The 27,685-nt window shown below is 44.2% G+C and overlaps 1 protein-coding gene across 5 annotated transcripts in view; it reads right to left on the reverse strand.

The window, feature by feature from the left end:
- Mak (male germ cell associated kinase) overlaps positions 1–18,860 on the reverse strand; it is a 46,694-nt gene extending 27,834 nt beyond the window's left edge. For 3 of the 5 annotated variants that reach the window (XM_021180902.2, XM_021180905.2, XM_021180904.2), the window contains exons 1-4: positions 18,781–18,860; positions 9,876–10,218; positions 2,745–2,799; positions 1,835–1,956 (exon numbers count right to left, since the gene is read on the reverse strand). In XM_021180902.2, the coding sequence (XP_021036561.1) occupies positions 1,835–1,956; positions 2,745–2,799; positions 9,876–9,976 (278 nt within the window). In that variant the 5' untranslated portion in view covers positions 9,977–10,218; positions 18,781–18,860. Of the gene's footprint in view, positions 1–1,834; positions 1,957–2,744; positions 2,800–9,875; positions 10,219–18,639; positions 18,755–18,780 lie in introns of those variants that run through there. The other 2 variants (XM_021180903.2, XM_021180907.2) reach the window with 2 other exon arrangements.
- Positions 18,861–27,685: the final 8,825 nt, after the last annotated feature.

Consider the following 27,685-nt stretch of genomic DNA (forward strand, 5'->3'; position numbering starts at 1 on the left):
CCAGTAAGAGCAAAATACCCTGGGAGAACTACCAAGATCAATACACAACTACTCAGGATTTGAGAATAAGACCTGCATGTTTTAGGTCCCTGTTGTTTTAAGACAGGGTCTTGCTGTATAGCTCAGGCTGGCCTTGAACTTACTACCTACTTGCCTCAACCTCCCCAGTTTTGGGATCCCAAGCTTGTACTACTATGACCCGGCATGCTCCAGTTCCACACTGAATATTGATACAATCCAATAAAAATACAGTTAAGAGCTACAGATGAGAGTCATGTTTAATTTTGCCAGCAGCTACATTTAACAAAAAGCAAAGGAAACAGGAAACATTAAACTTACTTAAATTTATTTTTAACTTTACCTTGACTATTGTATAAAACTATCAAAAGTACATATTTATATAAATATAAAATATAAAAATGCATATAATGTGATGTGTGATAATATCATGTATGTATGCACTATATAATGATTAAATCAGGTTAAGTATTTATGTTCCAAAGACTTATCATTTCTTTATGGTAAAAACTTCAAAATCCTTTTTTCTATGTTTCAACCTAGGCAATTTGTGATTTTTACCTATAACCATCTATTATTACACCATAGAAACTCCAGAACTTTTTACTTCTTAAAAGCTATTTTTGGGTCTTTCCCGTCTCTATCTTTCCACTTAGTTTAAAAAATGCACTAATTTCAACATACAATCGATGTGAGATCTGGACTTATGTAGCCCAGGGTATCTTTAAAGGTGCTACATAGCTGAAGATGACTCTGTCTTTGGGTTTTTCTTCCTCCACCTCCCAAGTGCTAGGATCACAGGTGTAAAGTTACCATGTCTGACTAATATAAAATCAATTATATTTTTTCGTACTAAGTTTACAAAACTTGGTGTACTATTTAATTTGTATCATAGCACAGTTTATTTTGATAATTGTAAGGGCTCAAAAGTCATATGAGGCCTGCGGCTACTACCTTAGATGTGGCACTTAGATAATGCCCTTGGTAAGTCCCGATGATGACTAAATTAAGGGTACAAAAGTTAATTTGTCAGGCCACCAACTAAAATGATCGATGCCTGAATATTAAAGTGAGGATTTCCTGTCAGCTGGTTAAGTTTTATGACTCCTGCATCTCTGATGACTTCATCAGGTAGCTTGTGGCCAGCAGGGTGGACAGATGTGGGTGTATATTCACTTGCAGAGGCCAGAGGTCAGTGTTAGGTGTCTCCATCCATCGCTCTCTGCCTTGTTTCACTGAATCAGGAGATCGCTTGTTGGCCAGACTGTTGGACAAATGAGGTCCAGAGCCCCGTCTGTCTCCCTCCCCCATGTCAGAGTTATCGCCATCCACCTGCCTTTCCTGTGTGGTTCCTGAGGACCAGAGCTTGGCTTCTCATAGCCACTTAGCTGTTTTCCCAGCTCCTGGCTTGTCTCTTCTTGAGAGCTATTATTCTATTCCTTTTTTCATTTATTCACAACTCTTTATAAGATGCTTGAAAGGGCAATAAAGACAAGGTCCTCAGCCTTGCCTACAGTCAGTTCTATTCTTGAGCATGAGGCTGCTGATTCATGATAAAGGGGAGGGGTGATTGGACGTTTGTATGATGCCTTCGTGTTTGCTGCCAAGGAATTGCAGTGCACTGGAGAGTGGGAGTGATGTCACAGCTGGTCCTTCAGTGTTGAATGCTACGATTTGATGAGATGACAGCATCAGCCCATTTAAATCTACCTCTTCAAGTTATAAATCAGCTCACCATCAAGGGCAAGGCACCGAAAGGGACTCATGGGGAAGAAACAGCAGGGAAAATAATCGTTTTCGTAAAATAAAGACATACCTGTCTTTCATTAGCTGATAGAGGTTTTCTTTCATATATTCAAATATAAAATAAAGATGGTCATTCTCTCTGATAACTTCTTTTAGTTTAATCACATTGGCATGATTGAGTTTTTTCAGGGACTGTAAAACAGGACAGCAGTATAATTCTTAAAGGACATTTAAAGACCTTATTGATGCTAGGTACCTTGGGTACCTGTCTATTTCTTTTAGATTCCTAAATACATTATGTGTTAAGATCTATATAAATTTAAAAAGATCTTGGGGCATTCATTTAAAGCAAACAGTAAATGTTTTAAGCCATGAATGTTAAGTGGAAAGGGGACCAAGCAACAGCAGCTGCTAGTCGGTCCCTTTCCCATTTCTAAGGCAAGTCTAATGTTTTCTTCTTGACTTACCCATGTCAGGCACCAGGCAAAATATCTAAAAATCTCACCCAAGTCACACAGTGTAAAACACAGGGCAGCGTATGCCATGATTTAAATGTGTGCTTTTCCGTTGAGGGTGTGAGTTTTGAAGTCATCTTTAAATAGAAGAAAGCCTTGTTTTCTGTTCCCCTCTAACACAGGAGTGAGGGCTTCAGGAATGTAAAGGAAAGGAGTGGCTGCGGTTATCTTTAGGATGCATTTCAAAGAGTCTAGGACAGCAATTCTCAACCATGGGTCACAACCCCTTTCAGGGCTGGCATATCAGATATCCTACATATCAGATATTTAGATTATGATTCACAACAGTAGCAAAATGACAGTTATGAAGTAGCAATGAAGTAATTTTACGGTTGGGGGTCACCACAGCGTGAGGAATGGTGTTAATGGGGCTGCAGTGTCAGGAAGGTTAAGAACCACTGTTCTAGAATGATCTTGGTGGCTGCGCTCAGATACGGTGTGCTGCTGTGGCCTTGGCCTCTTTACCTTAACTTCTCGCAAGTTCATACACTCATCCCAAGAATAGAACTTTCTCTTCATCCTGAAATAGACCAGGGGACATTTAGTGTTCGGGACCGAAGGCTGAAAGAAACGAATTTCACAACCTCTGGTGCTCCTGAGTGTGGCTTCGCTTTAGGGAACATTCTTCCTCCTAGAAGGAAATCCTCTCCTCTCTGCTCCCATCTCATGGCGCCAGGTCTGGCCCACCATCCTGCTTCGACACCATCATGATGGCCCGGGCTTCCTTTCTGAATGATTTCCTAACCAATTTTAGTCAGTTTAATTGTGATTTTTTTAAAAGTGTGATTTTCCCTCGCATGTTCCCTTTCTTTTTGCAGCTTAAGAGATAAACACCAACAGTAAACCTCAGAGCTGGGGTAGAGCGAGAGCTACAAAGTTTGGTAGCAAACTCAGTTGAAGGATTTGTCCTGACAATCCTTTACATTACTACTGCAGTTTTGGGTAAGAGACCAGAAAATAATTTAAACCAGGGAAAGAAACAAAAACAAAACAAACCATGAGTGATCCAAATTTGGAGAGAGTGGTCTTTTTCCTTTTCCTTTCCCCCTTCCCTCTTTTCCCCCCTCCTCTTTTTCTTTTCCCCCCTCCTCTTTTTCTTTTTTCCCCTTCTTCTTTTTCTCCCCCCCTTTCTCCCCCTCTTTTTCCCTTTTCCCTCTCCTCTTCTCTTTCCTCTTCTCCCTGTGCGGTCAGGGTGGTGGGTAGTGTCTGACCCCACAGCCTTTCACATTTTGCCCTTTACTTACCTTCTCCCCATTAGAGAGAGCAGAACTCTGTTTAGCATGATAAAGTCATTCATTCTACTCTGCATACAGCAGATAGGCTGTATTTTTTTGTGTGTGAATGGATTTTTAGCTATCAAAAGGAACAGGGGACAAGAACAGCTCTGTGCTAGGCAAGGAGGTGTCTGCCAGCACTTGGAACAGAGGTGGGCAGAGCTCTGTGAGTCTGAGGGCAGCCTGGTCTACATAGTGAGTTCCAGACAGCCAGGGCTACATAGTGAGACCTTGTCTCAAAACAAAACAACCTTCCCCCAGACCAGACCAGACCAGACCAGACCAGACCAGACCAGACCAGACCAGACCAGACCAAACCACCCTGTGATGTCCTTGATCATATTTATTAGTCTGACTGTGTGATAGTTGGTCTTCACAGTCAACTGCATTTAGAACCACCAAGAAAACACACCTTCAAGTATGTGTATATGAGGATGTTTCCAGAAGGGTTTAATTGAAGAAGGGGAAAACACATCTAGAATGTGGGTGGCCCCAACCCATAGACTGGGATCCTGGGCTGAATACAAAGAAAATAAAAATGAACTGAGCACCAGAGTTCATCTCACTCTACGTCATAATAGCCGAGGTATTAATGTCTAGCCCATCATCACCACGCCTTCCCCAATATGACGGACTGAATCCCTCCTCCAACCAAGAGGCAAAAATAAACCTTCCCTCCCTCAGTTGCCTTTGTCGAGTTTTTTTTATCACAGAAAAGAGACACTGATACAATCTACGGATGGTTTGTGGACCACCAGGAAACTCAGAGTCACACCATTAACTGGGCTAATTGCTATAAAGCAGGGCGGCATAAAGTTATAGTGCACATAGGAGAAACCCGGCATGGGATTGACGGCTAAAGGGAGGTCAAGGAGTGGCTGCACAGCCTGGGCGCAGAAACCCGGCATGGGATTGACGGCTAAAGGGAGGTCAAGGAGTGGCTGCACAGCCTGGGCGCAAATCCTCGCTCAGCTGCCCACAGATGCACGGCCTTGCATGGCCTCTCCATGGCTCAAACGCCTTTCCATGAAGACATGCTCCTGTACTACAAAAGCATATTGAAAACTTAGAGGCTATCTTTATTTTTATGAATTACCTTTGAGTCATAAAAAGACATGAAGAGTGCCAATGCTAGTATTTGAAAAGTATCCTTATGGGATTAGAATTCGTTTAGACTCATTGAGGCTCCGTAAGGAAGCTAATGAAGTGGCTTAATGAGCTCCAGAACTTACCCAAAGGTTACTTCTCAGGGAGACGGGTTCCTAGAAAGTTGCTACTTTTCAAAAGAGAAATCAAATATTGTGGCTTTAAAGTAAGAATCGATTCTAATAAAGCCATATAAGAAAACCAGTTTAATAAAATGACTGTGCTGTCCCATAGTGCACCTAGGAGACACTGATTCTTTCCAATTCAACTGCAGAAGTCTAAAAGTATGTTGAGATTGGTGAGATGGCTCAGTGGGGAAATTGCTGCCACGTCTGACAGCTGGAGTCAGAGGCCCCTAGACTAATGTGGAAGGAGGAAATACCTGACTCCAACTGTGGCATACAATAACACATGCAATATATTTTTTTAAAAAGTATATGGTCTTCAGAACTCAGGTAAAAGCATACCCAAGTTAACTTTCATAATTCAGTAGACACTGTGACTTAGCTCTGACTTGTACAGTCTTAACTCTTCTCCCAGGCTTATTAACATGGTGATTTCTTTGCAATAATATCTCCCTAAGGCGACACGCTCCCGCCCATGGATAAATCTGCCATTCTCCCTGGCCCATCTGTGCTGTCTTCACATCCTTGTGCCCACTCTAGCAAAAGGGACTGTCCTAATATTCTGAGTTAAGCTTTCCTTTTTCTTTTTCTCGTTAATATCTCTCAATATTTTCTTTTTTCTTTATTAGATATTTTCTTTATTTACATTTCAAATGTTATCCACTTTCCTGGCTTCTCCTCCAAAACCATGATATGCACTCACTGATAAGTGGATATTAACCCAGAAGCTCAGAATACCCAAGATACAATTCACAAACCACATGAAACTCAAGAAGAAGGAAGACCATGGTGTGGATACTTTGATCCTTCTTAGAAGGTGGAACAAAATACCCATGGAAGGAGTTACAGAGACAAAGTGTGGAACAGAGATTGAAGGAATGACCATCCAGATACTGCCCCACCTGGGGATCCATCCCATATACAGCCACCAAATCCAGACACTATTGTGGATAGTGTCAGCCAACAAGTGCTTACTGACAGGATCCTGATATAGCTGTTTCCTGAGAGGCTCTGCCAGTGCCTGACAAATACAGAAGTGGATGCTCACAGCCATCCATTGGACTGAGCACAGGGCCCCCAATGAAGGAGCTAGAGAAAGTACCCAAGGAGCTGAAGGGGTTTGCAGCCCCATAGGAGGAGCAACAATATGAACTAACCAGTACCCCCAGAGTTCCCAGGGACTAAACCACCAACCAAAGAAAACACATGGTGGGACTCACAGCTCCAGAGGATGTAGTAGAGGATGGCCCAGTCGGTCATCAATGGGAGGAGAGGCCCTTGATCCTGTGAAGAGGCCCTTGCCCCAGTGTAGGGGAATGCCAGGGCCAGGAAGTGCGAGTAGGTGGGTTGGGGAGCAGGGGGAGGAGGGAGGGGATAGGGTTTTTTGGATGAGTTAAGTTTTCTGTTTCAAGTGCTTTGTGGACTTTCAGTTCTAAAGATCTGCAGCTCCTTCCCTGGGGTTCATGACTTTAGGCTCTGCCCACTCCTCTGCCGCATTTCCTCTCACTACTCTCAGCGACTCAGCTCTCGAGATGCCCTAGAAATGTTCTTATTTGTTTAAGTCTTCTTCCTTCCTCCTTAAAATAATAACAGCAACACTAACCCATGCAGTCCACTCTCGATGGAAGTGGTTTTCCATCTGCGGGTTGTGACCCCTTTGGAGGCTGAATGGCCCTTCCATGGGGGTCCCCTAAGACCATCTGCATATCATTTCTATCAGCACGCTTATATTACAAGTCATCACAGTAGCAAAATGACAGTTATGAAGTAGCAACAAAAACTGGGGTCACCACAATATGAGGGGCTGTATTAGAGTCTCAGCGTTAGGAAGGTTGAGAACCACTGGTCTATGGGAAGCCTTCTATGATAGTTTGCCGGCATTAGCCACTGTTCCCAAGACTAATCTTCCCCTCCCCTCCCCCCCCATTTATGTTGTGACTTGTAATTTGTTAGCAATATGTCTATCTTGTCATCATTTTGTCATGAGCACATATATAGTAAGCGTGCAACAATTAACTGTGCTGCAGGAAGTTTTCCTCTGTGAGGCGTGTGTGTGTGTGTGTGTGTGTGTGTGTGTGTGTGTGTGTGTGCGCACAGTAGCCTGTGTACTATGTAGCTTATGATGACCTTGGATTTTTTATCTTTCTGCCTCCTCCTCCTAAGTGCTAGGATTACAGGTGTGCACCACCACACCCACTTTGTATATCAGATGAAACAGGGCCTTGGGTATGCTGGGTAAGCTCTCTACCAACTGAGCTACATCCCCAACAGAGGCGCACAAAGACTTTTTTACTATGTGAGAAAAATAAATCCCTATATGTTACTTTGGTTAAGCTTTTAGTGTGTTATTTGCCAAAAAGCATTCTATATTATGGTTTCTTCTCTTCCCTCAGTGGATCTGACTTCTTCTAGAAGGCGAGTCCTCAGTGCTCCTGAGCCTTTACTTTGGTCTCTCACCAGAGACCAATCATCATTGTAGGAAGCTAAAAGCCAAAAACAACCACTGCTTTTTCTCCCTAGAATAAATAATATTTTGTCATCTTAAAATCAAAAGATGGTAATCTTCCATGATGCTACAACACCCGGTCCCCCATGTTAATCTTCTATCCAAAATCTCCAAAACCCAAGGCCATGAAGAGTATTGTGTCTCTCCTTCCAGGCCTTTAGAGATATTTTTATGAATGAGTCTGCTTGTGCATGCTAATATGTTCTTTGTGTAGCTGACGAATTATAATCCACATGTATGTGCACGTACATAAGTTTGTTTCTGTGATTCCGCACACCTCCTTTCTTCTGCTCTGTCTCTTTGAGCAGTTAGTATCTCTGACCTGATCCAGATGAGGAAGAATGGCAGCAGCTATCTGGCATGAAGAGGGGCTTTCAGGGCCCCGCTTCTGGCCTTCCCCGCCATCCTGATAAGTTATATAGGCTCCATCACATGATGGGGGTCTCTTTTCATTCCTGTTTGCTAAACATGTTTTTAAAAAACTGATGACTAGGCACTAAATTTCCCTAGGTCAATTTAATAACCTTTCATTCTTATTAGCACATATTATATGCTTATTTGGTAGCAAAGGGCAGTTGGAGATTTATTATAAAATAATGCCATCATGTATGTGATGTTTCAGATAGGGACATTTAGGAGTACCCGTTAAAGCATTTATCTTTTAGATTTTCACTCTTTAGTGGACTCTGTCTCCAGGTCTAACCTCGGGAAAAACCAGCTGCAACGTCACCAGCATGCTTGGGATACCTTCTGAAGAGGCCCAGGTAGGGAGGAAGGGAGAGTGTCGTCCATAATCAGCACCAACGTGACACTCACACTTACAAGTCAGGCTGTGTTAGAGTCACAATCCATGCATTAAAGTCCCAGACCCCAGAAGTTTATATATCTCTGCAGCAATATTTGAGGAAGTCAAGTTAACATGAGGTCACTAGGCTGGTCCTGATATGACAGGCATTCTTACAACAACTGGACAGAGACTCAAAGAGAGAGAAGAGAGTGGTTGGCAAGCCAGGGAGAGAGGTCAGAGCAGATGCCTTCCTCATGGCCTGTAGAAGGATGCACCTCTGCCAATGCCTTAGGGTGTGAGGACTTCTAGGATCTAAAAGTTTATGAAAATAAATTGGCTATTTAGATCTGGGTGTGGTGGCACACTCTTGTAATATAAGGGAGTGGGAGTGGATGCAGGGGTATTGGTTTAAGTTCTATCAGTGAGTTCAAGGCCAAGAAGGCACGAATGGATGGATGGATGAACGAATGAATAAAACTGGGTGTTATTTAAGCTGCCCTGTCTGTGGAACTTTGTGGAATGGAAACTATACGGCCTGTTATGGGATGAATTGTGCTTCCTCACTCCTAAATTCCTATGCTAAAGTCCTAATCCCTCAAATTGTGACCAAGTTTAGAAATACGATTTTAGTTTTATTTGTTTGCCTGAGTTCTTTGCTATTGTTACTGTTTTGAGACAGTGTTTCCCTAAGTAGCTCAGCCTAGCTTTGAACTCATGATTCCCCTGCCTTAGCTTCTTGTGTGCTGAGTACCATTGTGCTCAGCTGAGATAGTCTCTGAGAGGTAATTAACATGCGATGGGAAATGCAATGGGATTTTAAAGAGATGACCTATTTCTATATGTCCTTATCAGGAAAGGAGACCATCACACACACACACACACACACACACACACACACACACACACATCTATCTATCTATCTATCTATCTATCTATCTATCTATCTATCTATCTATCTATCCGACACACACACAGGGAAGAGCATATGGACACACAGACAACCAGCTACGGGCCACAGAGAGAGGCATCAGGGGCCAGCCCTGCTGATGCTCTCAACTTTGATTTACTGTCTTCAGAAATAAATGGCTGTTTAAACCACATAGTCTACCAGGTAGCCATATCAGACTGAAATAGGGAATCACACTGAGAGAGGATCCTTCAGCCCAGCCAGGCTTCTGACAACTTCAGCCCTGGTCTATCTCTGGGCTATCTCGTAAAACTTCAAGCCAGAACCACTGAGTAGCCGCTTCTTAGTTCCTGATCCAAAGAAATAGTGTGGATTAAGAAATCCTAGCCTCATTTTAAACGACCAGACTTCAGGGTACTTTGTTATTTAGCAAAAATATAATAAATCAAACAAGTAATAATTAATGGCTGATTCTATTTACTTCCATTTATACTCAGGAAAATAGCATATTTCTTTCAGAATTCAATTTGACAAGTCCAACCTTATTCTTAAAGAATCAGTAAGTTCTATTCTGTCCCCATGTTTAAACTTAAGAAACATTCACCAGCTCCAGTTTTCTCCCAAATGTATCGAGCACTCAGACTTACTTGGTTTATTAATGCAATATAGACTTTCCTTCATGTAAGTGTATTCCTTTTTTGGTAAATCTATTTTTTTCTAGAACAGTGTTTCTCATCAGTCGAACTACCTTGTGGTCTTGACTGAACCTCACTTCCTGATGCTGCAGGTTCTCAAGCAAGGGAGAGCAAACACCCGAGCTTTGCCCAAACCCCACAGTGGGACGCACACACCTCTTGATTGCCACCAGCTCCCCAGACTCATTGCTCTTGCCCATCAGTACACTCCCATACGTGCCGTCTCCCAGCTGCTTCATGGTTGTGTATCGGTTCATCTTGGGAAGAGGTATTCCAGCAGAGCTTGTTGACGGAGATCTCTTCCTTGTCCAGTAGAACTCTAAATACTTCTTTAATGTGTGGTCCTCCTCCTTTTTTTTGTTGTTGTTGCTACACTGGAGACAGGCTTGTCATCATTAAACACGGCTCCTCCTCAAGATCAGGCAGGCTCCTGAGACACAGCAGTAAGGAAGCTGGCAAAGAGACACTTCGTCCATTCTTATGGACACCCTGGGAAAAACTGAAGCAAAATGTTTTCAGTACAGAGTCCCTGCAACACATTGACTGACTTCGTAGACTCATAAAAATTAGAGCTGATATAGAGGTCATTGTTAGAGGTCTTTTGTGCACCGTGGAAGGCAGTGCACATACAAGAGCCTCACAGACAGTTGGATGCTTCCCAGCCCCTGCACTGGGTGATCTGCCCATGACTGTTCAAGGTGGGATTACTGTTTTGTGGGATTCTCTTTTTACTCTCTATAATCCACGCTGTTTCAAAGGAACCAGGGAAAGAGCAGACAGCTGAACCACATCCATTCTTTGAAGCAATTTTTGAATTACTTCATTTAGTATGCTAAATTTAAAGTGTATTATTTATTTAAAAATCCCCAGTGGGTTACAGCTGTCCAAATTTGGCAAGGTAAATATAAAACAAGCCATAGAGAGAATAGTAACATATAGGAACTTCTTACTCACTTAAATAACATGTCACTATCTTTTACATTAAACCAAGAAACATTTAAGTGTAATTATGAATACAAAGAAATAGGAAACACAAACCCTTTTAACATACAGGCATGTGAGGTAGGCAAGCACAGAAGACGTTAGCCTGGGACTCGATTTGGCTTTGGGTTATACACACCCACCCTCTCCTGTAATAATGCACTCGGTGGCCCCGTTCCTTCACCTGCACATACTATGCGCCCAGGTCCCTTTCTAAATAACACACCTAGTAAAATCAGAGCCCCCCCTGAACCCTCTGGCACCAGGTCACATGTACTTCCATCTCTGGATAACAGTGTAGCTTTTTCCACTCCCTAGTAAAAAAGGAAAAAAAAATCAAATCTAACAGTTTCTATTCTACTTAACTCTATTCCCAACATATACTGACTGGGCACAAAGAATAGAGGGGCTGATGTGGCCCGAAGCGGTGTGCATGTGCAGTGATGCAAAACTGTGTCCTCAAGGGAACTTTTAGGTGACTACTTACCATCTAAAGCTCATGCATATTTGGGCATGCATGTGATTATAATAAGAAACATAATGGGGAGGGGCAGGCACAACAGACAGAACGAATACATGATCTAAGCTACCCATCAAAATTGAGAACCATGCCAATGTTGCCCCATAGTCACCAGCATCTCCTCCTCCTCCTCTTGAGCCCTGAACAAGTTGAGTCCTTGAGCAACCCCCACTCACGAAGCTCAGTCAACCACAACGCTGGACCCCTCTCTGATCCGTAATCATGATTTGCTCTTAGTGAAGTGACGTTGCTGTTGGCAAGTCTGTGTGAGCTCTCACTGTCAATGCTTTGGGTAAGAAGCCAAGAACCAGGAGACACCCAACCTAGACCCCAACTCGTAGATATGAGCACACACATGTGGTTATTTGGGAATATATGTGATTGCACGGGATGGGATTTAAGGGACACATCTGCCAAGCTGTGAAGTGCTGCCTCTCACTGAATTATTGAGTCTGAGTTAGAGGACTGGGGATTGGGGTTAGAGACGCAGCAGCTCCGGAGGCAGAGAGCCTGCCGAGCACGCTCAGAGCTCTGGGCTGGATCCCCAGTACCAGCTGGTGCGGGCACCAGGAACCTCAGCACTCGGGAAGTGGAAACAAGAAGATCAGCAGTGCAAGATTACTCTCCTCTCTCTATACAGCACATTTGAAGACAGGACACAGGAGACTCAGTCTCCAAACAATCAAACAAACAAACAAACCAGCCAACCAATTAAAAATGGGACCAAGGCTCAAATCTGCACCTGGCTTCCAAATTCCTACATAATAGTTTGAAAACCTTTTGATGGATGATAACAACTAAAAGAAGGGCAGTCCAGCTCTAAAATGCTATGAAACTATGAATATACACCTTTAACATGATTTATTATGGACCCGAAAGATGGCTTAGTAGGTTCAGGTGATTGCTGCCAAGCCTGATGACCCAAGTTCAATCACTGGACCACGGACCTATGTTAGTGGAAGAAGAGAAATGATTCCCACGAGGTGTCTCCTCCCCCCACCTCTCTCACACACGCACACACATAATAAAACTATTTATTTGTGGTACAGGGCATTGAACACAGGGCCTTGCATGTGCTAGGCAAACACTCTACATCTGATCTACACCCTCAGCCCGGAATATGTGTTTTAAAAACTTTGAACTTCTCCCACTAACAGGTCAGCTTTGTAATTATTATAGCAAAAAGAAAAGCAAAAAAAGGAAAGAAAGAAAGCAAGGTCATGGTGGCTAACAGACACGTTTTCTCTTGCAACTGTGAGTAGAGCAAAACAAGAAAAACAAAAAGCTTGGCCGAATGACTGCTTTTCTCACAATTTCTTTGAGATCACCACTGCGCTTTGTCCTAACAACACGTGGCTGGCATTAAGATGACGTGGATCCGGTAAATAAATGGCATGCGTCATCCTGTGGCAGTGTCCTGCATCCTCTCACCAATGACAGCAGGGTGCTCGGAAACCCCTGCTCATGTCTTTGCACAACAGAAATCCCAGGGAACTTTCTGGAAAGGAAAGGAACTCAATGATTTGAGGCTTTCCATCTTCCAGGTGTTCGAGACGCAGAAACAAACCCGTGAGGTCCCTGAAAGTCATTACGTCCTTCATCGTCGACAAGGGCTTTCCTCGAAATGATTGCTAGTCTTCACTGAAACTAGTATAGTCCGTACTTTAGCCAAGAAATAGAATTAACACAGAGCAGGAGGGTCCAGTTCTGCCCTTCCTGTACAGAATCTGACAGCCAGCCCCTGACTGGCCACGCCCCACATGTGATTTGTCCTGACCAATAAACTATGAAGAGAAGCAGTGGGGTCAGGGATGCGACTGTCCCAGCAGGCTGCTGTTCAGCGTGGGTCCTGGGGTAAAGAAGATAAGCAGAATGGGGACAGTGCAGCCAGTCAGGGATGGGAGAGCGAAGCAGGCCTTGAGGTTGCATCATTTGTCGCTAGAGTAACAGTGATCCACAAATAACCCAGCATCACTATAGCTCTCTGCTCATCCAATCAGGACCTGTAGTATCATTCCTCTCGACCCGCCCCCCCCCCACAACCTCCTTCAGTACAGAGTCCTGAATGCAGTATGGTTCCTTACTGCATTTAATGGTCAAGTGGCTGTAGAGCTTTCAAGTGAGTTTTTCATTAAATAACTGGAATTTACTTTTAAATATTATTTAATATTAAATAATTGCTTTATATCTTTTTTTTTTAATTTCAAAAATACAGACATGTATTAAAATAATCCAAGAGGCAGAACATAGCTCCAGACCAGGACCAGGTGCTCTCCTAGGAGTGTGTGGGGACAAAAGTGATTTAGGTTTTAAATGTTTCAGAACTTTGGAACGTGTACATATCCAGGTGTTGAAGTAGCTTAACGATGGGGCCCAATTCTAAGCCTGAACTATATGAATGTTTTGTGTATACCTTTGTGTATACCTTTGCCACATCGTTTGCAGGTAACTTTATGCCGTGCTTTAGTGAGCGCGAGGTTTCAGTGTGTCACGTGGCTGTCACATGAAGTAACTTATGCAATTTTCTACTTTTGGGATTACAGCCTAACACAAAAAAATGTTAGGTTTTGCAACATGATGGACTTCCTATTTCTGGATTTGTTGCTCAATTTACAGTTATTAAGCAGTCAGATGAGAACAGTATTGACATACATAGATCTAATAAAAATTCATCAACATGTATGTGAAACTCTTAAGAGAGTATGGGATTCAGACATTTCCACATTTCAAAAAAGCAATATGGCAGTCACATCTATGTCACCGATCCTTCAAATAGCATCTCCACGTACCTGTAGACAAATATATGGAAAGTATAAAGAACAAAGCAGACAGAGAGGGGAAGTGCCTCCTGTCATTTGGCTCCTACTGTTACAAATGAATCTACACAATTTTACTTTAAAATTTTCATTTTTCCAAGCTCGGTGGGCTGAAAAACCACAGCTCAGGGTGCACTGGAAAGGTTCTGTGGATCTCACAGGCTCCAGTAGGTCTTGGTTTTATGACTGAAAAGAGTTTTGTGGTGCTTGTCCTGTTTGGTGCCATGTGCTATGATTTAGCAGTTCACAGACTAACATACATTTGATTCTATTCCAGTTACTTTTGCAGTTGATCACAGCACTTCAGATTGCTGCCCTGTCTTCCCAGCTACCCACCCCCCCCCCCGGGGGGCACCTGCCTGTCTTTTGAAGAAATCAGTTCTTAGAGGTTTATCAATCCCTTCTGGTTAAGTAGCAACACGGAACATTTATTTAGACAGAAGGCTGCATCACAGCCTTCCCCCTGTTAATAAGAATGTAAAACAAACCCATGTGGAGTTGAATAAACTGCTTATGATCAACCAGAGAATAAAGGACAAAGTCAATCTGATAATCAACTTAGGCTTGAAAGTCTTTGTTTTCTGAGTATGATATCTAACTTATAGCCTCCATTCTCTGGCTTTACGGTTGCTGCATTTCAAAAAGGAACAACCGCTTTGTTCCAAAGCTACACTGCCTCTGTACCATAGCTCAACAATAAGATTCCTGGAATATCAGTATAAGAACTGTCAGTGAACAGAGGCCTGGGCTTTAGTGGACAGAGGGCTGGGCTGTCAGTGTACTATGGACTGTGGCAGTCAGTGAACACGAGCCTGTAGCTGTTAGTGATAGGGGCCTGAGGCTGTCAGTGGACAGGGACCTGAGACTGTCAGTGAACAGGGGCCTGAGGCTGTCAGTGGACAGAGGCCTGCAGCTGTCAGTGGACAGAGGCCTGGGATGTCAGTGGACAGGAGCCTGAGGCTGGATGTGCACAGGGGACTGAAGCTGTCAGTGGACAGAGGCCTGGGATGTCAGTGATAGAGACCTATGGTGCCAGCCACTCTCTACCTTGAAACTTGGAGTTGCACCTAGATCATCCTGGTTTCTGGAAAGAGATTAAATAAAAAGTTCCCTGAAGCAGTGAGGAGAAAGAAAGACACTAGAACCTTGAAGGTTAAGGCAGCAAAAGTCTAAATAAAGCATTGTCATAAAAAATAATGAAATTTTGGAGCTGGAGAGATTGCTCAGTGGTTAAGAGCACTTTCTGTTCGTGCAGAGGACCCATGTTTGATCCCCAGCCCCGACATGTCAGTTCACAGCTCTGGTTACAGGTTGCATACAACACAGAGCCATACGTGCAAGCAAATCACTCATAGGCATAAGATAAAAATAAGCAAATCTTTAAAAGTTAAAGTTTGGGAGGCATAATTCTGGTCTACGCTGGTGTGGGCACTGGAGAATTGGCTCCATGAGCGGTGGGCACTGTTTCCAAAGCATGAGGACCTTAGTGTGGGTACCCAGCATGCACAGGAAATCCTGGGTGTGGTCACACGTGCCTGTGACCCCTGGTTTGGGAAGCAGGAGAATTTCTGGTGCACACCAGCTTCCAGCCTAGTCCAGATTCAGGTGAGAGACCTGTCTTATGGGGAGAGTGAGAAATCCGGACACCTGGCCTCCTCTGGCCTCTGCACACTCACCATGCACACGGACAGAATGGTGTGATAGACACACCCTTTTACTCAATTATTTTCTTGATAATGGCAAACAGAGCCTAAAGCGTTGGGAGCATGAGGGGGAAGAGTCATGGAGGTGGTGCTGAGGAGGGACACACTGCTTTAGAAGGGACCAGAAAAGGCAGTGCTAGTGAGCAAAGATGTAGGGGGGAGGGGATGGGCTTAGGGCAGCAGTATCCAGGAGGGAGAAGCAGAAGGTAAGACTGTGCCTTTGCTAAGCAGCAAAGCCCACTTAGCGCCCACTTGAGAACCTGGAAGATGAGCCATCTTCCGAGACCACAACTCACACCGTCAACTACCGGCATCACCACCTCCAAGGGGAGGACCACCCTGCCTACTTGTGCCTGGCGCTCACAGTCAGCGGACCACCCACCCAACCATGGCTCTCTGCTTTGCCCTCGAAGCTGGAATCATTTTTGATGAAGCTCTTCTGTGAACTTAATTTCTTAGGCCAAACTAACCAACCTCCGAATAAGAAATGGAAACGAAAATTCTATTTCGAGGACGCTGGTGGAAGAGGCTGGACCTACATCTCAGAGATGGTCAGCAGGGATCATAGCCATGTCTCAATGGCGTGTTTGGGATGAAGTGAAGATGGTGCAGATGTCAATGGATAATGAAAAGGACAGATCCATGAGAATCGGCCAGTTTGAAACCTTACCTCCTCTTTAGGTAAAACATGCTTACGTCCTATGCTTCCTGTCAAATACTTTAGAAAAGCTTCCCCTGAGTCATACTAACTATAAGGTAAATAGTTTTTTCCGGTTGGAAGGTATTTCCTGTTCCTTCCATCCTCTGAAGATATAGAGACAATGGCTCAATGAGAGGCGGCATAGCTGTGAAGGCAGTGCGTGTGCGTGCGTGTAGACTAGAGATCAACCTCTGGTGTCCCTCAGGTTATGCCCACTTAGTTGTTTTGAGACAGGGTCTCTCACTAGTTGAGGGCTTGCCAATTGGGCTAGGCGGGATGACCACTAAGATTCACCTGTCTTTGCCTTTGAAACTGCAAAAGTGTGCACCACCATGTCTGGTGGTTTTGTTTGTTTTCTGTTTGTTTGTTTTCACATGAATTCTGTAGATTGAACTCAGGTCCTCATGCGAGTCTGAGGTGGGGCGAGCACCTGCACATTCCTGAAGGTAGAAATCAGTATTCACTGATTGCACTCAATAGCTACTTTACCAGCATTGCACAGCAAGCCCCCAAACTGATTACGACTCAATAAGCAGCGCATCTAACCCAAGAAAAAGCACAGCCACTGCCCATGGGTGTGTGTCCATCACACACACAGCAACAGTGCTGTAAACTAGTCATGTAACCCAACTGGTAAGGAATCGGGATTTACGAGGGCTCACTCACTGACTTTCACGCAGGTTAGACAAATAAATATTCCATGCTGACCTTAAAAAGGACGATCATTCGGGGTCTCAATCATAGAGCCTTGATTAAATATTCATTCTCTCGTACTTACTTTCATCAAACTGCACCATCAGTGCTTAAATGCAGTTACTGTAAAATCTCAACTAGCTAATAAGGGATTTAAATAAGATTAAAAAGGATTATGGCGGAGGGCAGATGGAGGGGAAAATGTGCCTGTCAGTCACCCAACAGATAAAGTCTGGCTAGGTCTTAGAAGAACACACCATCAGAACATTTCAAGGCTGTCATTAACTCTGTGAACGAAGCTGCAGCACTGAAAAACTGTGCATCAGCTAAAAACAAAACAGAACAAAAGCAAAACAAAACAACGATTCCGCTTTGCTCAAGTGGCAGGCAAGCTTACAGAAATCAAAAGAGAGATTATTGAAATGGGAAAAGAACAACCCGTCGCTCCCTCCTTCCCCTGCCCCTCTCCAGACTGGACCTTGAGTTAGGTTAGCCACTCATAGCTTTGCATTCTGGGTCTTTCTGCCTTCACCTGCTAAGTGTTAGGACAGGTGGAGCCACCACACCAGGCAGAAAAAAAAATTCTGCCTCAGACTGTAAATCCACAAATGTGCAAACATTCAAAGATTGTTTAAAAATTAATTAATGGAAGGACCAGCACGGAGAGATCTAAGAACAACAGCCTGCTTATGGTCAGCTCTGTGGAGAGGGCATGAACCTCCCTCCCCCATCACTGCCCATAGGTTGGCAGGAACTTCGGCGCCTGCTACAACTTCTACTCCACTGGTTAAACAAGTGATCTCTATAAGAATCCTTTACCATTTCAACAAATGACGCAGTGACAACAGATGACATTGCACAGTGACATGAATCCCCCTTTCTTGAGCTCCATAGCTGTGCCTACATTAAAGGCCCAATCCGGCAATAAAGAGCCAGCTTTGTCTGGTGTGCTCTGATCCTTCGGGGCTAAGTCAGCAGGAACAGATGTCATGGGAGTTAGGGGCAAGGGATTCTGACCATGGAGGTAGGTCTTTCGGGATTGAAGAGAACACCTAGGCCACCCCTCTGTGCCCTGCCTCAGCTTTCACCTGCACGCAATCTGGAATGCACACCAAGAAGAGCTAGAGTTGGACCTTCTCTTTCTCTTCCTTCCATTTCCACTTTGTAAGATCTGAACCCAGTTCGCTTCCCCCGCCCCCCATCCAGTCTCGCGCTTCGCTGCTAAAAGTAGTTTCAATGCACCGGTGAGCACCCTGTGGATGTGTAGGGGATCCGGGGCACCAGGCTTAGGCTAGGGGAGGACAGAGCCAAGTCCCAGAGAGCCCTAGGGAGCCCGAGAAACTCTGGAGAAGGCCTGGGGGCCTCTGGGACTCCTCCGAGCTCTAGGGAGCCCGCGGGAACCTGGGGAGCTTAGTTAGCCCGGGGAGTCAGGCCCTTGCCCACGTCCACTCATCCCCCTCGCCCGCCGCTCTGCCCTGGGACCCTCCTCCCGCCCGCCCGCCCATACCGGCGTCCAGGTCCCGCCTCCTGGAGGAGAGTAGCCCTGGCTGGTCTGGGTACCGAGGCCACATGCCCGGCGGCTTCAAAGCTCAGGTCGGGCTGGGTCCCGCAGCCTACTCGGGATTACCCGCCGGCGCCGGCAGCTTACCTCGATCGCTCCCTTGTGAAGCTCCAGCGCCGTGTGTGTTTCGTATCCTAGGAAACGGCCAAGGTGCGCCACCCCGCGCGCCTAGCCCGCTCACGCCACGCCCACGGAGGGCGGGGCCGAGCGGACGCGACACGCCCACCATCGTGAGCCTTGCTTTCGCGAAGGCGGGATTCAGGGAACCTGGCTAATCTAGTCTGCTTGTCAATCTTTTTTGGTTGCTGTGTTTTTTTAAAAAATTATTCTTGAAACATTTTTATTATATAAGTGTCCACTTGAAGCTGTGTAAATTTATATAATTTACCTCTATAAGAAGGACTTCCTAGGGCTGGAGAGATGGCTCAGTGGTTCAGAGCACTGACTGCTCTTCCATAGGTACCGAGTTCAAATCCCAGCAACCACATGGTGGCTCACAACCATCTGCAATGAGATCTGACGCCCTCTTCTGGGGTGTCTGAAGACAACTATGTACTCATATACATAAAATAAATAAATAAATCTTAAAAAAAAAAAGAAGGACTTTCTAGATAATTTTTTTTGGTTGGCTTTTGCAATATAGAAGTAAGGTAATTCAGATCTTGTTAGGAAATATATTGAAACCGACACACTAGACTACTGCACTGTGACCTTGGATACATAAGACTTAACACATTGGGTGTGTGCTAGGTCCCTTTGTTCCACTGGCACAAAGAAGCAACACTTTACCACCACGAACAAACCCTACGTGACTGCAGTTTAGGAACTAGATTTACGCCGGGTGTGGTGGCGCACGCCTTTAATCCCAGTACTTGGGAGGCAGAGGCAGGGGAATTTCTGAGTTCGAGGCCGGCCTGGTCTACAGAGTGAGTTCCAGGACAGCCAGGGCTACACAGAGAAATCCTGTCTCGAAAAACAACAAAATAAAACAAAACAAAACAAAACAACAACAACAAAAGAACTAGACTTACAATTAATATGTCAATCAAGACAGGAACTGATACACAAATACTGGACACTTTAAAATTGAATAAACCACTCATCAAATACTGTAGAATAAGCTAAGTCCACCTTTAGAGGGAAGTGTTTAATCCGATGTGACGTAATTTGCATAGTTTGCATGTCACATGGCTTTAATAAGTAAGATGCTGAGTTGTGCAGATGAGACATTCATTATGAAGCTGGGACAGGGACAAAAAGCTAAACCACTGGGGACGGAAGGGAAGTAACAGTGGAGATATCCGTGAAAGTACAGTGTAATCATGTCGGACAACCAGGACGTGGAGATCTGAAGACAGCAAGAAGAAAAATAGCCAATGTTCACAAAGAGAGTGCTAACTCTTGAAAATCACGGTTTTCTTTTATTTTTGAGATTATAATATAAGTACACCCTTTCCTTCTCCTTTCTCCCCCAGACCCTCTCACCTAAGCCTCCTGGCTTTCTTTCAAATTCCTGGCTTCTTTTCTTATTGGTTGTTGTTACATGCACATACGCATACATGTGACTATTTCTAAATAATACCTGCCCAGCCTTAGGTACTGGAGTTGTGTCGTAGATGCAACCACTGGACTGGGTCCTGGGTCCCACAACTTTGTGTTTATTTGGCTGTGTTTTTTTTTTTTTTTTTTTTTTTTTCTGGAATGGTCTCATCTGTTGCAAAGAGAAGTTTCCTTGATGAGGGGTGAGGACTCACCTGGAACTTACCATGTAGCCCAGGTTTGCCTAGAAAGGAGAGTCTCGATTACTTTTTCCAGAACTCAGTTGGCTTGCCCCTATATTTTGGTTTTCCTGGGATTTATTCTGTTAACCAGGACGTGGAGATCTGAAGACAGCAAGAAGAAAAATAGTCAATGTTCACAAAGAGAGTGCTAACTCTGTTAAGTTTTGATTCATTAAATCTGGTTCTCAGGCTGTGCAGCCTGGGAGAGGCCTTGTGCTTGCTTGGTGCGCATGTTCTATTGACTGCCTTGGTACGGTAAGACCAAGGAGACAAAATTGTGACAAATGAGCAGACGGCAGTTAGTGTGGAGCGAGAGAAGGGGACACTGGTGGCACCGAGAAGAGCCAAGGGAGCCCCGAGTCGGGAGCAGAGAAGAAGAAACAGTGGCCTGTCAGGGATAACTTGTTAGGTGCCACGGGGAAGGGGGCCGAGGAAGATAAACTGACCCTATCTCAGCTTATAGTGAAGCAGGGAGTTGAAGTAAAAAGTACGTTGGGCAGGCCTGGCACCTTTAATCCCAGCTCTCAGGAGATCGAGGGGGGAAGATTGAGAGTACTGGGCTAGCCTGGGCTACATAGTGCCTTAAGCCTGGTAGGATGATGTATGTCTATAATTCCAGCACTGAGGAGGTAGAGACCGGAGGGTCAAGAATTCAAGGCCAGCCTCAGCTACGTAATGAATTTCATGGCCAGTCTGGGGTACATGAGGTCATCCATCGATAACATAAGACAAAATACCCCCTCAATTAAAAAAGCCCAAATCAAAGCCCCAAAGCAAAACAATAACAGCAACAACAAAGTAAAACAAGAAAAAGCCAACATTCCATCAGCGAGGTCTTGCTATGGGGAAGCCTACCGTTCATATGAAGCATGTATCAGTGGACAAGGAAGAGCAATGAAAATGAGATGGTGTTTGATGGCTTAGAGCATGGCAGCAGCTTGGAGCACTGCCGGAGCATCTGCCTGAAACAACCCTAAGGCTTAAAGCACGGCTTCATCCCATTGGTGCCACAGGAAGAACAGAGTCTCTAAGCATTCACCAGTCCTGCAGAAAAGACAAAGCTGGCCAAAGGCAAGGCCCACTTCAACACAGCAGCCAGCAGACCAAGGTCTGAATGAAATGAGATTGCCCAGGAACCGTGGCTGGGGACGTGCTCAGCCAGTAAGTTCGTGGTGCCTGCATGACAACCTGAGTTAGGCTTCTTAGACCTCACACAAAAGCCAGGTGAGGCAGTGCAGGTCTACAAACCCAGAGCTGCTGCCTGGGATGGGGGTGGGGAGTGAGACAACCAATTCCTGGAGACCCTGGCCAGCCGGTTTAAGGAGACAGTGCACTCCAGCTCAGTGCGACCCCTGTCTCAAGAAAAAAGATGGAGAGCAAAAGAAAGACAACTGACATTAAGTTCTGGCCTCCACATATGCACTCAGTGGGTGAATATACTCTCTCTCTCTCTCTCTCTCTCTCTCTCTCTCTCTCTCTCTCTCTCTCTCTCTCTCTCTCATTCATACACACAGAGACAGACAGACACAGAGATAGAGAGACACACAGACACACACACATATTCATTCATACACACAGAGACAGACAGACACAGAAATAGAAAGACACACACAGACACATGCACACACACACACACACACTCATACACACAGAGATAGACAGACACAGAGATAGAGAGACACACAGACACACACACTCATTCATACACAAAGAGGCAGACAGACACACAGAGATGAACAGACACAGAGATAGAGAGACACACAGACACACACAGATGAACAGACACTCACAGATACACACACACAAATACACAAGATACACAAACACACAGAGACAGACATACACAGACATACACTCAGATACACAGAAACAAACACACACAAACACAACACACACAGTGACACACACACAAACACACATAGACACACACACAAGTACTCAGACACATACAGACACACACACATAGGCACACAGACACAGATACGCATGCATACATATACACAGACACATACATGTAGACATTTTACCAACAATGGACGTAGTATAAATGAACTTCTAAGGGCTATGCTTTGAGGTAAGGAATGAAACACCAGGAGAGAGGGTGATGTAATAATAGGTTTAGTTTGGTGTTGGAAATCATGGATTAAACCATCTGGTAGCATTAGCTCTAGGTAACAATACAGATCTGGGGACTGAAGATTCTTGTAGCGTTTACAAGTCTCTTAGGTGTGAATGGTACATTTCAGGGCCACGGAGGAGTTCCCTTGCCCCAGACTTGGAATTGGCAGTTCCCCTAGATACTCTTGTGTCTCCTCTAAGTAAATGTGGGTGTTTGGAAATCCCTGGTCCCCAGTGTTTGATGGCAAATTGTTACTTGCAACGGCTTGGCTTTGCGTGGACAGAACAGAGTAAGAACACAGGCTTTAGTGAATCACCTGTTCTTCTGGCCCTCCATGCTGGCATCCAGAGTTTGAACATTAATTCTATCAAGCAGTTACTTTGTGTGTAAAACACTGCAGCAATGTACTAAAGACAGCCATGCTTAGCTGCATGCCTTAACAACTTATTCCTAAAGCCAAGATTTCTTTACACGTCCATTTATCCTTAGATTACATCCCACAGAAAATGTGCTGTAGCAGTCTGTTTTCAAAAGTGACTTCCATTTTGTTTTGACTTATATACTTGAGGTTAGGTACATTTGTTTCAATTTGTATTCAGTTTTAGTGTTTCAAGCCCATGCATGTGGCTGAACAAACAGGACAGAATGTTTGGAAAGAAATTCTACAGGAAGAACACCAGCAAGCTTGGGTATGGGGAGCCTTAGAATCCCAGAAGTGCTAATTCTCCTAAGCTGATCCAGAGCCAGCAGATCCCCATGGAACCCCGGAAGGGATTCCTCAACAATTTAATAAACCGAATCTTATTGATAACCAGATCTGGTAGTATGTTTCTGTAATCCCAGAACTCTGGAGGCTGACCCAGGAGGGTCTTGAGTTCAGGGCTAGCCTGGGCTACATAGTGAGTTCAAGGACAGCTTGAAGTATAAAGTGAGATCCTGCAGAATAACATCAGGGAAGGGTTAAGAAGAAGAAGTTGGTGACTATGATCAATGCACACATGGACGTCATTGTCAAAGTGCAAACGAACAATAAAGTCAACCACCAGCATAATAAACAGCCCACTTTGAATACTTACATGAAATGCCTGAGAAGGGCAAAGATGCCCCAGGAAGAAAGAAAGAAAGAAAGAGAGAGAGAGAGAGAGAGAGAGAGAGAGAGAGAGAGAGAGAGAGAGAAATGAACTATCATCACGTGATCTGCAATAACCTATTGAACTTGTCTCCCTCTCAGTACAATGATCTTTAATTACATCTTTAATTACAATTGCCAGGGAGACCAAGGAAGTAAGAGCTCAAGGTAAAAGACTGCCTGGAACTCACTCTGAAGCCACTACAGTCTACAACCCACCCTCTTATGGCTTTTGATTTTGAGACACGTACGATGTTGGTTGCCACGAAGCTGGAAACCTCCCAGTACAGACATGAAAATGCTCATCCACGGACACATCTTTGAAGTATAATATGGAATGGGTTGGAAAGCTTTTTAATTTTTATTTTTAGAATGGACTGGATGTAGCCCAGGCTAGCCTTGAACTCACAGTATAGAAGGCTGAACTGCCGCTGATCTTCCGGCCCCTGAGGACCCAGTTTGGAAAGGGGAAGTGCTAATTTCCACTAAGTCTTTCTGAGGGTGCACTTTATGGGCACATCGCCCATTGCCTTTGGTAGTACAGCTGTGAGAGTAGGTGATGGAGGAACTGTTTAGCCATGGCACTGAGGAAGCAGAAAGGGAGGGGCTGGGAGGGGGGAGGGGAGAGGGGAAGAGACAGACAGACAGAAGCAGAAACAGAGAGAGAGAGAGAGAGAGAGAGAGAGAGAGAGAGAGAGAGAGAGAGCAAGCAAGTGCTAACTTCCTTTCACTAAACTTTTCCTTCTAAAGCTTCCACTGCCTCCCACTAGTGACACACACTGGGTTCTGAATCTGTGCAGGCGCACGCGCGCGTCCGCGCCCCACAGCACTGGGGTCTCACACACACACACACGCACACGCACACGCACACACACACACGGCCACACCTGGCATTTGATGTGGATTCTAAGGATTCCTGGAGCTTTAACAGCAAGCGCCCTCTCCCTGAGCTGTCGCCTCAGCATCCTGGGGTCCAAACCTTTGAGAAACGCCGAAGACCCAAACTAGTACATGGTTGCAATTTTTCTAATGGGCTACTCACTCCAAACTCGCACCATCTTATCTAGGGGAGGATGTTCATCCCAATTACAACTACGTAGAGTAACAAGGTTATTGCTTTTCCCTTTAATTTTGTTTAAGCTACATATTCTTGCCACAGTTGGAAGATGTCAGTTTTAAGAAAACTGAGCAGTCTTATTTACATGCTATATCATAAATAGCCACAAGGTGACACTGTTCAACAATCTCCTCTCTCTCCCTCTGTCTCTCCCTCCCTTCCTTCCTTTCTTTCTTTTTTAATTTGTTTCTCTTTCTTTCATCTTTCCTTTTATCTGTCTTTCTATCTATTTTTCTTTCTTTGGGAAAGTTATACAAATTTATTTGTGGAGTTTTGCTTTTTTTCATTTCTTTTTTTGATTTACTGAATACTTCATATATGAGTATACTATGTTACATTATTTCCATACCCCTCCTTCCTCAAATTACTGTCTTGTTCTCCCCAAAACCTCTCTTGAATTTATGACCTCTTTTTCTATAATTATTCTTGTTACATATATTTTGATATAGTGTCTCACTCTGTAACTCAGGCTGGGCTGGAGCTCACCAAACAGCCCAGGATGGCCTCAAATCACAGTGATCTATCTGCTTTAACTTCCAGAGTGCTAGGATTACAAGTGTGAGCCCCCATGCCTGGTTAGGTATTTGAGTTTTGTTCCTTCTTTAATTGAAAATGTATTTCTTCTTTCACATAATATCCCCTGATTACAGTTCCTTCTTCACTGTTCCTCCCCACCTCCCCTTCCATCGAGATCCACTTCCTTTCTGTCTCTCATTCGTAAACAAACAGGGATAATAATAAAATAAGGTAAAATAAAATCAAACACAGTAAGATAAACTAAACACTAACACATTGGAATTGGACAAAACAAAGAAACACGAGGAAAAGAACCTGAGAAGCCACAAAAATCTGAAAACCACTCAGGAATCCCACAAAACCACTAAACTGGAAACCATAATGTTTATGCAGAGGACCTGGTGCAGACTGGTGCAGGCCCTGTGCATGCTGCATCAGTCTCTGTGAGTTCATGTGAGCTTTGCTTGGGTGATTTAGAGGGTCTTGTTTTGTTGGTGTCCTCCATGCCCTCTGACTTTTTAGACTCTCTCTCTCTGCCTCCTCTTCTGCAGGATTCCCAGAGACCTCGAGAAGAGAGATTTTGTGAAGACATCCTGTTTAAAGCAAAGGGTTCCGAGGTCTCTCACTCTATGCATATTGTCTGGCTGTGGGTCTCTGTCTACTACAGGAGGGAGCTTCTCTGATGATGGCTGAGCAAGGCACTGATTTGAGCATAGCAGAATGTCATCAGAAGTCATTTTATTGACGTTTCCTTTTAATAGATCAGTAGTATTCTGGTTACCCTAGGTCCCTGTGCTATCAAGTCTAAGTTCTTGGCCACCCAAGCAGTGTCCAGTGGAGTGGTCCTTAAGTCAAACCAGAGCTTGTGGTTACTCCCACAAACATTGAACCACTATGGCACTAGTCTGTCTTGCAAGCATGTCCTCACCAGCATGAGCTGTCACATGTGTGATTGACCTGAGGCATTTTGACAGGGGTAAGGTGAAATCTCAAAGTGCTTTTCATTTGCATCTCCCTGATGACTAAGGATGTTGAACATTTCTGTAAGTGTTTCTTGGCCCTTTGAGTTTCTTCTTTTGAGAATTCTGTTTGGATATGTGCTCCCTTTTTTAACTGGGTCATTTGGTTCTTTGATGTCTAGTTTCTTGAGTTCTTTGTATTTTCTTGGATATTAGTCCTCTATCAAATGGGTAGTAGGTCAAACTCTTTTCCCACTGTGTAGGCTGTCGCTTTGTCCTATTGACAATATACCCTGTCACATGGAAGCTTCTTAATTTTCATGAGGTCCCATTCATTATTTGTTGATCTTAGTGACTGTGCTAATGGTGCTCTGTTCAGAAACTCTTGTACTGTGCCACTGAGTCCCAGGCTATTCCCCACTTTCTCTTCTATCAGGTTCAGAGTATCTGGTTTCATGTTGAAGTCTTTGATCCATTTGGGGTTGCGTTTTGTACAGGGTGGTAAGTATGAATCTACTTGGATTCTTCTACATGCAGACATCTAGTCTGACCAGCACAATTTGTTTAAGATGCTTCTGTATAAAAAAATCAGGTGTTCTTAGGTGTATGCATTTATGTCTGGGTCTTTAGTTTCATTCCATTGATCAACATGTCTGTCTTTGAGCTAATACCATGCTGTTTTATTTATTATTATAGCTCTACATTAAATCTTGGAATTGGGGACTTTCAGCAGTCCTCTTATTATTCAGGACTGTTTTAGACATCCAGTGTGTGTGTGTGTGTGTGTGTGTGTTTCCCTCTTTTGATTGGTCAGTCAGTGATTATTTATTCCTTGTGGTTTCTAGAGTGTGGTTAGCCTCTTTAGGCTAGAATTTTCCTGCTAGCACCTTTCTGAAGGCCTGGATTTGTCGATAGCTATTAAATTTGTTTTTTGTTGTTTTTTTTTTTAAATCATGGAGTGTCTTATATTTTCATGTTTTATGATTGAAAGTTTTGCTGGGTCTAGAAGTCTGAGATGGGATCTGTGGTCTCTTAGAGTAGTCCAACTGTCTGGGCCCTGCTGGCTATTGGAGTCTCCATTGAGAAGTCAGGTGTATCAGGTGTAACTCTGCATTTATATGTTACTTAGTCACTCTCCCTTGCAGCTTTTAACCTTCTTTCCTTGTCCTGTACGTTTAGTGTTTTAATTCTTTTTTTTTTTTGGATTAATATTTTTTATTACGTATTTTCCTCAATTACATTTCCAATGCTATCCCAAAAGTCCCCCATACCCCCCCTCCATTTCCCTACCCACCCATTCCCATTCTTTTGGCCCTGGCATTCCCCTGTATTGGGGCATATAAAGTTTGCAAGTCCAATGGGCCTCTCTTT

This window comes from Mus caroli, chromosome 13, assembly GCF_900094665.2.
Source record: "Mus caroli chromosome 13, CAROLI_EIJ_v1.1, whole genome shotgun sequence".
Classification (NCBI taxonomy): domain Eukaryota; kingdom Metazoa; phylum Chordata; class Mammalia; order Rodentia; family Muridae; genus Mus; species Mus caroli.